Source organism: Leptodactylus fuscus, chromosome 2 (genome assembly GCF_031893055.1).
Source record: "Leptodactylus fuscus isolate aLepFus1 chromosome 2, aLepFus1.hap2, whole genome shotgun sequence".
NCBI classification, from domain to species: domain Eukaryota; kingdom Metazoa; phylum Chordata; class Amphibia; order Anura; family Leptodactylidae; genus Leptodactylus; species Leptodactylus fuscus.
The window spans coordinates 151,830,732-151,843,096 of NC_134266.1; the positions used below are offsets into that span (position 1 = coordinate 151,830,732).

The 12,365-nt window shown below is 39.8% G+C and overlaps 1 protein-coding gene across 1 annotated transcript in view; it reads right to left on the reverse strand.

The window, feature by feature from the left end:
- GALNT17 (polypeptide N-acetylgalactosaminyltransferase 17) overlaps positions 1-12,365 on the reverse strand; it is a 359,033-nt gene that overhangs the window by 4,094 nt on the left and 342,574 nt on the right. Inside the window, exons 9-10 of the mRNA XM_075264887.1 lie at positions 8,415-8,510; positions 2,683-2,850 (exon numbers count right to left, since the gene is read on the reverse strand). Coding sequence (XP_075120988.1) covers positions 2,683-2,850; positions 8,415-8,510 — 264 coding nt within the window. The remainder of the gene's footprint in view (positions 1-2,682; positions 2,851-8,414; positions 8,511-12,365) is intronic.

Consider the following 12,365-nt stretch of genomic DNA (forward strand, 5'->3'; position numbering starts at 1 on the left):
CAGGAACTCTAGTCCAATTTGCCCTAAAATGCCTTTGAACATTACGTGCTGGCATTGTCACAGATTGGGCCATATTGCTGCCTATTCTCCACTTGTGGATTTAGCTGTTGCAGTGTGATGTTGGGCAGAGGAGGTCTCTGTTTTCTGGTCCTGCCTTGCTCTCTCAAAGCACAGATTGACAAACTTGTATTGTGACTATTGAAGGACAATCTGTTACTGCTCTGTTGGACTCGGGTAGTCTTGTGACTCTTGTCAATGCCTGCCTGGTTGACACCAGAAAATTACAACACAGTCAGATGGGAGTCATTTGCATACATGGAGACACCAAAGATTACTCCACTGCCATGTTGTCTTTTGATACTTCATGTGGAAAAGTTACTCATGAAGTCGGAGTTGTTAAGACTTTAATATATAATGTCATTCTAGAATGTGATTTTCCTTTGTTTTGGCAGATGTGGGAAATGATGGAGACAGGTTTAAATGTATCTTTTATTGATCCAGTTCCCTTGGGAGAACCTGACCATGTATAAGTCGTAGGGGTGACTCTGATTTGAGAATGAGACTAAGAAGAAGACACTCCAGAAATTGGTCTCCCTCACTTGCTAGTCTCAACTCAAGGACCCTAAATTAACCCCTGCTGATGAAAATATGAAAGTAATTAATGGGGTAACCCAAGAACTTGGGGCAGAGGAAATATTCCCACATTTTGCACTTGAAAATGAATTGTTGAATATAGTTAATGAAGTTGGTGGAAGGGTTGTATAGCAACTTGTAGTCCCTAAATCACATGTTCTGAAATAAAAACAATGGCTGGAGAATCAGGCGACTGAAAAGTTGAGTGTTAATATTTTGTTATTTTATGCCTTTTGCAGTGGTTTTAAAAAAATATAAAACTAGGACAAACCCTTCAAAACATAGTTGCAAATAGAGATATTGGTACAGTATTTTTAGATATTTGTATCTGTACATTTAACAGTATATGTCTGCCACTATTCACTATAATTATTTTGAAATGAAAGAAATTTTTTGAGAGAAGTCCTCAGTAGTTGATACCTTTTTTTAATGGCTAACTTAAAAATTTTTCTTGATGACATATCGAGCTTTCGAGACTCTATAGAGGTCTCTTCATCAGGGTGGTATAACAAAATTTCTGAAGTTAGGCATATATATATATATATATATATATATATATACATACACACACACACACACAGAGGAACAGAACATGTAAATAAACAGTTTAAAAAACCATATATATCAGTTCACAGGAAAGTTCTCTGGGTTTATGGCTTCTTTTGATCAGTGACGTGGTGTCTAGTCGTTATAAAACATCATAAAACCCTGTTCCTGATTTAACCCCTTTTGGACAGTGTTGAAGGTCATCATGAGTTTAATCTCCCATATGCGGCGATCCTTTTTGTTTCTAAAATTCCCTCTTAGTACCAGGATCTTTATATCCTTGGTCATATTATGATTTTCATTGCAGAAGTGTTTTGGCACAGGGAGGTATCAACTACTAAAGATATCAACTACTGAGGACTTCTCTCAAAAAATTTCTTTCATTTCATATCCACTGGCTAACACGGTACAAAGACATTTTTTCTTATATAATTCTTTTAATAATGCTATGATTGATAACTGTTGCTTATTAACTTATGACATATCTAAACAGCAACATACCGTATTTTTCGGACTATAAGACGCACTGGACTATAAGACCTAGGTTTTAGAGGAGGAAAATAGGGAAAAAAATTTTGAAGCAAAAAATGGTAAAATATTTAATATATGGGAGTTGTAGTTTTGCAACAGCTGCAAGGCCACATTGACAGGTGACCCTGCAGCTGTACGGGGATGCATAGTGTTTTTTTTTGTGGGGCCAGCTGTACTTTTTAGTTATACCATTTTGGGGAATATCTACCTGGGGGCTTGAACCTGCGGTCACTTGATTGCAAGTCCCATAGACGGCAATACACTGTATTGCCGTCTATGGGACATTCTGTCTATTAGTATTACGGCTGGTCATAGAGACCAGCCGCAATACTAATATAGCAGTAACAGGCCTGGGAGCCTCATTAGGCTCCCGGCTGTCACCCGAACAGGTCGGCTCCTGCGATATCGCCGCGCAGGAGCCGGCCTGCAACTCTACAGGTACGGGGCCGGTGGGGACCTGCCCTGGGGGAGAAGGGGCCACCGATACTGACCCGGCATCCACTGTACTAGCGAGGTGGATGCCGGGGAGGGATAGACGCTGGCACAGGTGCCGGGCCTGAGACATCGCTGCGCTCCTCTGCCCTGCCTGAAGCCAGCGGCAGGGGGACGGAGGAGCTGAATAGCATCACTCCTCCCGCTGCTGGCTTCATGCAGGGCAGAGGAGCGCAGCGATGTCTCAGGCCCCGGCGTCTATCCCTTTCCGGCTTCCGCCTCTCTAGTACAGCGGGTGCCAGGCGCCACATTCGGACTATAAGACGCACCCTTCTTTTCCCCCCAAATTTGAGGGAAAAAAAGTGCGTCTTATAGTCCGAAAAATACGGTAGCTTGACCATCAATGAAAAATAAAAATAGCAAAAATACAAAAACTCAAGACTTTATTACAATTTCTTAAACATAATAAATATATTTAGTAAATTAGAAAGAATAGAAAGGTGTTTCTTCATTGATTAACAGTAACAAGTAATTAGTTACCTGTATAAAGCTCCAGCGTTTATGAAGTGTGCTTTTCACCTTATCACAATCCATAAGTTGAGGAAATTTACTTTTTTTGTTATCTACTAAACAGCGGGTATCAGGTAAGAGGATTGTGCTCCCTAGAGTACCCAGATGGAGGTAGCCTTCTTTTGTATATCTCCCAAGCTGTGAACACAGAAGAGAATTAGCATTACTGTTGAAGAAAGAATTACATGTATATTAGATGGCATCATAGTTACTTTATTAGGATGGTTTAGAAACAACACTTTAAACTTTTTAGATGGTAACACACTGTCACTCTTCTTGTTGAACTGTTTGATTATCTGCTGTATTACATGTAGAAGTGCACATACATTACCATTTTTTGCCCCTTTGGAGTTGCAATATTAAAGTAAGCATGTTCTTTTTTTATCCAGAATGTGCTATTCTTGCAACCAACAGTCTTCTATCTTTTTGTAGTAGTATAGCAACTCCATAGACTATTTCTAGGACCATGAATGCTAGTCCCTAAATTCTCATTTTTTCATCATATGACCATACCTCCCTTTAATGTGATGGTTTAGTAAGCTTCTCATGTCAAGAACTGTATGTGATTTTTCAATGGTGACCCCAGAAGTAGCAATGGCAAACTGTGTAATGGACACACAATCACTGCTTTTGTCTGAATGTGCTTGGATTTTCTATACCTTACTTTATACTTTTTCTTAAATTTACACTTGTGTTATCTTATTATTGATTGTATTATCAATGATCCGATACCCTTTTTTCTTTAGTTGACAATCATTTTTCCATATTTCCCTTTTTCTTTATGAAAAATATCAAAAAACAGACTGACATTCTACAGGAAGTACAGGCATTGGATTGCAGAGGACTGTGGTAAAGCTATTTTTTTCTGATGAAGACCCCTTCAGACTGTTTGTAACACCTGGAATAATTTTCTGGAGAAGCGTTGGTTAGTGTTACCATGAGTCTTGTGTCATGCCAACAGCAAAGCATCATGAGACAATTCATATGAGTAGTTGCTTTTCATTCAAGGAAGTGGGTTCACTCACAATTGTGTCTAAGAATACTGCCACCAATAAACGTCCCAGAACTGAATACCATTGGGAACATGTAGTCAATCCTCAAAAAGTGGGTGGACAAACCACAAATAAATTTTGATAAATGTTAAGCAATTATTAGGCAAAAATGGGTTGTTGTCAGTCAGAGTTTGCCCCAGAAGCTGACTGAATTGTAAACGTCTTGGAGATAAGGGTCAACACTGTAAATATTGAGTCTTTGCATAAACTTGATGTATTTGCCAATAAAACTGTAAAAATGCTTATAATTGTTGTTCAGTATACCATAGGAAAATCTGATCTAAAACAGGCACAAGAGTGTTGCAGAAAAATAATTAACAGTCATACTAACCTTCCCTTACCTCTCCTGTACACCTTACGGTGGTACTTAGCATTGTGATTGGGCCTAACCAGTTCCTCTGGAGCCACTAACATAAAGAAGATACTTGGGAATGAACATTGGAAGCCACAAGGAAGCCCAGGAGAGGTTAAAGGATATCTATAATTGAGATTTTACATGTTTAACTCTGCTTATTTTCATGTAGCCTTATTGTAGACATAGCTTTTGTTTCCTGATTGATGTAGCCGTATTCATGAAAAACCTGTTTTCTTCTTCTGTTAATTAGTCCCCCTGTACTGCGAGCACCCCCACGTCATCATCTTGGACCTGTATTGTTGCCTCCTTCTTGCTTGCTGTTCACTACTTCTCCTTTTCTTTCCTTCCTTGCCCCATTGGTGCAGATGAAATCTCTTGCATGCGCTGTTCGCTTGGCCACTTCAGCTCAGGGCCTGAGCGTACAGTACATGCTTTGGATGCCATCTTGGAAGGAGAAGGAGTGAACAGCAAGCAAGAAAGGGGGCATGGATGCAGGTCCAGGATGAGGCCACGGGGGGGGGGTGGGGGGGGGGGGTGAGGTGGGTGCTTGCAACACAAGGGGAATGCCCTGTGCTCCCTGAAAACTGATTTGCATAATATGATAATTAGTTTTTCTTGAAATTGGCTGCAATGATAAGAAAACAAAAGGTATATCTACAATCACCTTTCTACAGGCTACATGTTAGGTTTACCTAACAATGGAAAATTCCAATGACAGATGCCCTTTAACCCCTTCCCAACATCTGCCATACTATTACAGCGGATGCCGGGTGTTTAACTATGGTGGCCGCCTGGGAGCCAGGCGGCCACTATAGCTGCCCGGTGTCTGCTGTGTTATACAGGTGTCTGCTGTGTTATACATATGCCTCCTGTTTTATACCATGCGCTAAAGCATTAACCCCTCTGGCTCCTCGATCAAAGCTGACTGAGGCGCCATTTTATCGGTGGCACCTGGGTGCCACCATTTGTCCAGTGATCGCCGGTACCCGGAGCAAGCTCCGGGGCCTGCATCCCATTGCTATGATAATCGGGAGCCTGTTGAAGGCTCGCAGGCCTGTCATTCTATACATTCTATTGACATTTTTTTTTTGCAATGCATTAGCATTGTAATACATTGCATTAGTGATATGACCTCCTGGGGTTCAAGAACCCTAGGGGTGTCTAATAAATACAAAACAAAAAAGAAAAAGAAATGAATCACTTCTCTTCAGTATGTTGTATTGTGTATTATGTACTATAGCTATTCTGATTCTGGATTTATAGGGCTCATTTTAATATACAGCTACTGTACAGTGATCCGTTATGTAAGTTTAGTTATTGCTATAGAATTACTCTCTATATAGGACATACAAGTGAAATCCTTTTAGTGACATTAAATATAAAGAAATGATTTGTACATTTAAACATCAGAACATGTCGATAATATAGACACAAGATTACATATCTCTTTCCTAGCAGAAGTGCTTCTGCCAGGAAAATATTTCTTTGTGCAGTTTCCACATAAAAAGGAAAATATATGTGAGTTGCCGCTGACAGTAATTCATGTAACTGCAATGAAACAACACCAAAGAAATTACCAAGTGCTAGACATTTTTTTTATTTTTGAGTTGTGGATTTGTGGAAAGCATTTCCTGGATAGTATTTAGCCAAAACTATTTTGGAGGACAATGTGGGAAGTTCTATATGAGAGTTGATAGTGACTGGTACTATTATGAGGGCAGTTGGGGACTTTTTTAGGGAATCTGTAGGTAGTAGTCTTTGGAAAGAACCTATGGGACTGTTCTGTCTGGTGCTATTTATGTGTATCTGGATATTATGTCATAGCTAAATAGTTATAGCTAGTCCTGATGTTCTTTTTTTTACTAATAACAGTGGAAGAGTAGTCACTATACTATTATATCACGGCAGTCAGGGCAATGTGGCCCCTGTGATTTTCAGACTTCTGGATCCTACCAGTTATCCAAAGTTAATCGTACTCATTCTTGTCTGTCCTGACTTTACCATAAATGTACAAGATTGCTTAAGTTGATCATGTCTGTCCATTTCTTAACTCCCAAGAAATAAAAGAAATAGGCATGTTAAAATCCAACATACTCAATCAATCTTTTCCATGACTCCTTCCACTCAGAAGATGAGGGAGAGACCACTACACACAAAATATAGTTGACTGATTCCACTGAAATCATCATGTTCATAGATTGTAAGCTCTTGCGAGCAGGGCCCTCAGTCCCATTGTGTGAATTGACTATTTCTTCGTAATGTATTTTTTTTGTCTGTATTTTTTGTGAACCTTACACATTGTACAGTGTTGTGGAATATGTTGATGCTATATAAATAAAAAAAAAATATTATTATTATTATAATTTTTATTTTTGGCCAAATTTATCTGTATATTTGTACTGTTGCCTGGCCACACTTCCACACTTGTCAGTGTCCTCTCTCTGTCCATAGCACTGTTCTTCCTGGTCATGCATACTATAACCCCGTCACAGACAGGGACCAAAATATTAAGGTCAGGTGGTACTCCTTCACTTTTTTCACCCACTCTTGGTTTTAGCTTTCACACTGCCTTAGGTGCAGAATTAATTATGTAAGGGTAGCCTAAGGGTACTATTTCACATAAGTCTTTGTGTAAAATGCGTAATCCAGTATTTTAAAAGTATGGGCCAAATAACAGGATACATCAATACAAAACACTTCCTAATTTAGATTCCAAAACGTCTATGGATGTGCATTGAACTGGTATTGATTTTACAGTTTTTTTGATAGCCAACCAGGTACCAGGTGTAACGGTTGAGGCCCAGTGATCCAGGTCACCTTCTTTACACCAGGAGATTCTGATTCTATACCCCTGAGATATAGGTAATATTATTCTGTGAGACCTATCTCAGTTTCTAATCCTCTATTGTCCTCTCCCCGGAAGAGATGCATAAGAACTGGTGGTGTGTAATAATAAGCCCCCATGAATGCCAGCTGAATGTGTGTGACATATCCTGCTCTCCAGAGCGTGAAGATCTATATGCATCATTGGCTTATCTTGGCCTACATTGCTAAGCAACAGACTGAACATATTTGGGTTGCTATTTACCAAACAGCAGGTATAAATAATAATGCTTAAGGGAGTCTGACATGTTTTATCACAGTGGAAGCTCAGTAAGATAGTGTGCAAAGATAAAATATTTGGAATGAACATGTATCATAGAAAGAATATTCCAATAGTTAATCTATGGCAACCACAGGACACTATTTATGACACAAATAACATTGTTTGACACTTTTAATTAGGAGTAATTGGTATTATTGTAATGAATGGATATATCTATTATGTGTGCTGCAGTTGTACAGTATCATAATGTAAAATATGTAGGTCTACATGTATACAATACACAAGTCATATTAAATATACCTGTACAAAATAACAGTTTTTAGGTTAAAACAAGCCGAGTTACAAAGCCAGACAGCCAATATACTGTAACTTTCCACTGCACTCCATTTTTTGATTCAGCATCCTGCGATTTCCATATCATCATTGATATTTAAGTAAAGTTATTTTTTATTATAAATGCAGACGCCTCAATTTTTAAAACTTAGTTACACCAAGGTTGTATAGTCACATAACAATATAAAGTGTCATGGCTTGTATTCAAGGACCTAATGCTGTATATGAAATTAGGGGGTTTTAGTTTCAAGGACTTGAATGTACACATATACCATATATCCCCATATATTTAATAATAAAGTATCTATAATGTCTGTCTGCAACCAAATTTAAACTGACTATACGCATTAGATGATGGCTAAAGACACCCCGCTGGCGGCATAATTGAATTTACACAGGTCCAAACCACTGTTGAATAATAATACTTAAAAAAAAGTATTACGTATATGTCTATTAATTTCATAGTCCAAAACATGCGTAAGATTCATGGAAATAAACATACAAAAATGTTAATAAAAACAAAGGGACAAGTATACGTGTAAAATGATATGAATATTTTTTCCTCTTCACATGAGTAGTCTTCCACTATTACATTATTTTTGATCGAGTTCGTAAATCCGCTGCAGATGCGTTTGATAATTAGATTTGCTGACAAAAATCAGAAATAATATCACTTCAGTGGTTTTATGGATATTTATGCTTGATAAACAAGCCCTAAAGTAATGCAATTACGACAAGTTCATTATTCTAGAATAACCAAACCATTACTGCTCAATTGTGTAAATCTTTATAATCATCTATATGTGACTCTAACCGATGAACTGTGAACCATAAAACAAATAGAAAGAGCTCTAACCTGAGGGCCCCAACCATGGCATGGATACATTATAGCTGTGTGATTCTCCTGTGGGCCTTGGTCTAGACAAACATCTTTAGCTTTGTTGTTTCGTAGCTGTGGAAACAAGAACATAAGGTTTTTTGCTTTTTATACTTTAAAGAACATTTGAAGTGTTTAGAAAGCGATCTATTGCTCAGCAAGTGTGAAAATAGAACAGTGTCCTTCAGAATAATGTTCTGCTTCTTAACATGTAACTCAGCAGTCAGGATGTTCCACTTTATCTATCTAAAGGAAAGTACTGCATCTTACATGTTTACCCATGTAAAGACTAAAAGAGTCGAGTCTCATACTACATTGTTGTAACACAAATGACCAACTTACCTTATGCGTGTTTACAGAAATCAGAAATATATCATTGTTATGTACAGAAAATAATGACATATAAGTCCTTTTGACATTAGATTTTAAAGTTTCAAAAAATCAGTAATAACTTCATTGGTTTGAGATCTTTTTGAAAGCAAAGAAAACAATGGGACCTCTACAAAATGCAAAGTCTAAGCAATATAAAAGAAAAGGGTATTGCAAACACATACATCCAACATGTAACCAATCTTTCATTGTATTTTATGTTTTAATATCTCACACAAATCTCTTCTTTTCATACAGAGTAAATTAGCAAAAATCATCAGTCTACATAATACACTATAATCTATATACAGTAAATCTCATAGTACAAATGTAGCACGATGTAAAACATACCAAAGCATACTATGCTTATATACAGTGCCTTGCGAAAGTATTCGGCCCCCTTGAACTTTTCAACCTTTTGCCACATTTCAGGCTTCAAACATAAAGATATCAAATTTAAATTTTTGGGGAAGAATCAACAAGTGGGACACAATTGTGAAGTATGGTAGCTCTGAATAGCATAACATATAACTTATTGAAAAAGGTGACAGCAGGATAAGGAAAGATACAGTGAGAAAGATTTATTATGCCTTGTATGCCCTTTTTTTCTGGTATAAATCAGATTTTGGGGAAAAACATTTGTAACTGTTTGTGCCGACCTCACCACTTTCCCATAAATGATGCAGGACATATACCAGCTATAGCTGATGTACATTTCCATGCAGGTGCATTGTCCGGTGGATATATATATACACTCACCGGCCACTTTATTAGGTACACCTGTCCAACTGCTCGTTAACACTTAATTTCTAATCAGCCAATCACATGGCGGCAACTCAGTGCATTTAGGCATGTAGACATGGTCAAGACAATCTCCTGCAGTTCAAACCGAGCATCAGTATGGGGAAGAAAGGTAATTTGAGTGCCTTTGAACGTGGCATGGTTGTTGGTGCCAGAAGGGCTGGTCTGAGTATTTCAGAAACTGCTGATCTACTGGGATTTTCACGCACAACCATCTCTAGGGTTTACAGAGAATGGTCCGAAAAAGAAAAAACATCCAGTGAGCGGCAGTTCTGTGGGCGGAAATGCGTTGTTGATGCCAGAGGTCAGAGGAGAATAGCCAGACTGGTTCGAGCTGATAGAAAGGCAACAGTGACTCAAATAGCCACCCGTTACAACCAAGGTAGCCAGAAGAGCATCTCTGAATGCACAGTACGTCGAACTTTGAGGCAGATGGGCTACAGCAGCAGAAGACCACACCGGGTGCCGCTCCTTTCAGCTAAGAACAGGAAACTGAGGCTACAATTTGCACAAGCTCATCGAAATTGGACAATTGAAGATTGGAAAAACGTTGCCTGGTCTGATGAGTCTCGATTTCTGCTGCGACATTCGGATGGTAGGGTCAGAATTTGGCGTCAACAACATGAAAGCATGGATCCATCCTGCCTTGTATCAATGGTTCAGGCTGGTGGTGGTGGTGTCATGGTGTGGGGAATATTTTCTTGGCACTCTTTGGGCCCCTTGGTACCAATTGAGCATCGTTGCAACGCCAAAGCCTACCTGAATATTGTTGCTGACCATGTCCATCCCTTTATGACCACAATGTACCCAACATCTGATGGCTACTTTCAGCAGGATAATGCGCCATGTCATAAAGCTGGAATCATCTCAGACTGGTTTCTTGAACATGACAATGAGTTCACTGTACTCCAATGGCCTCCACAGTCACCAGATCTCAATTCAATAGAGCATCTTTGGGATGTGGTGGAACGGGAGATTCGCATCATGGATGTGCAGCCGACAAATCTGCGGCAACTGTGTGATGCCATCATGTCAATATGGACCAAAATCTCTGAGGAATGCTTCCAGCACCTTGTTGAATCTATGCCACGAAGAATTGAGGCAGTTCTGAAGGCAAAAGGGGGTCCAACCCGTTACTAGCATGGTGTACCTAATAAAGTGGCCGGTGAGTGTATATATATATATATATATATATATATATATATATATATATATATATATATATTGAGGAGCAACTTTCGCCAGCGATGGAGTTATGAAGACTGGCATTATCAATATCATAAACCTCCCCCAGTGAGTTGACAACTAGAATTATTAAGGGGATGATTTTTAAGACAATATAATGGTTGAAAAATAAACGACTGAAGAATTCCTTTAAAGGTGATCAACAATTGAATGTGAATGGGGCTATTTGACTGTCCTCAATTGAAATAATTCATAGCATGCATATTTATGGTGGGTTCCAAAGAAAGCCTTTGCCCAATCAATATCTCATCTATATGGCCAGATTAATAAAATGGAACATTTGGTAGCGATTTGCTTGGAGATCAATCATTATTACTAGAGATGAGCGAACAGTGTTCTATCGAACACATGTTCGATCGGATATCAGGGTGTTCGCCATGTTCGAATCGAATCGAACACCACGTAGTAAAGTGCGCCAAAATTCGATTCCCCTCCCACCTTCCCTGGCGCCTTTTTTGCACCAATAACAGCGCAGGGGAGGTGGGACAGGAACTACGACACTGGGGGCATTGAAAAAAATTGGAAAAAGTCATTGGCTGCCGAAATCAGGTGACCTCCATTTTAGACGAATAGTGGATTTCAAATCCGGGTCATATGAGAATGTGAACTTTGTGACTATGAGACAGGGATAGCTGTACAGGCAGGGATAGCTAGGGATAACCTTTATTTAGGGGGGAATGTTATTAAAAATAACTTTTTGGGGCTCTATCGGGTGTGTAATTGTGATTTTTGTGAGATAAACTTTTTCCCATAGGGATGCATTGGCCAGCGCTGATTGGCCGAATTCCGTACTCTGGCCAATCAGTGCTGGCCAATGCATTCTATTAGCTTGATGAAGCAGAGTGTGCACAAGGGTTCAAGCGCACCCTCGGCTCTGATGTAGCAGAGCCGAGGCTGCACAAGGGTTCAAGCGCACCCTCGGCTCTGATGTAGGAGAGCCGAGGGTGCACTTGAACCCTTGTGCACCCTCAGCTCTGCTACATCAGAGCCGAGGGTGCGCTTGAACCCTTGTGCACACTCTGCTTCATCAAGCTAATAGAATGCATTGGCCAGCGCTGATTGGCCAATGTATTCTATTAGCCTGATGAAGTAGAGCTGAATGTGTGTGCTAAGCACACACATTCAGCTCTACTTCATCGGGCTAATAGAATGCATTGGCCAGCGCTGATTGGCCAGAGTACGGAACTCGACCAATCAGCGCTGGCTCTGCTGGAGGAGGCGGAGTCTAAGATCGCTCCACACCAGTCTCCATTCAGGTCCGACCTTAGACTCCGCCTCCTCCGGCAGAGCCAGCGCTGATTGGCCGAAGGCTGGCCAATGCATTCCTATGCGAATGCAGAGACTTAGCAGTGCTGAGTCAGTTTTGCTCAACTACACATCTGATGCACACTCGGCACTGCTACATCAGATGTAGCAATCTGATGTAGCAGAGCCGAGGGTGCACTAGAACCCCTGTGCAAACTCAGTTCACGCTAATAGAATGCATTGGCCAGCGCTGATTGGCCAATGCATTCT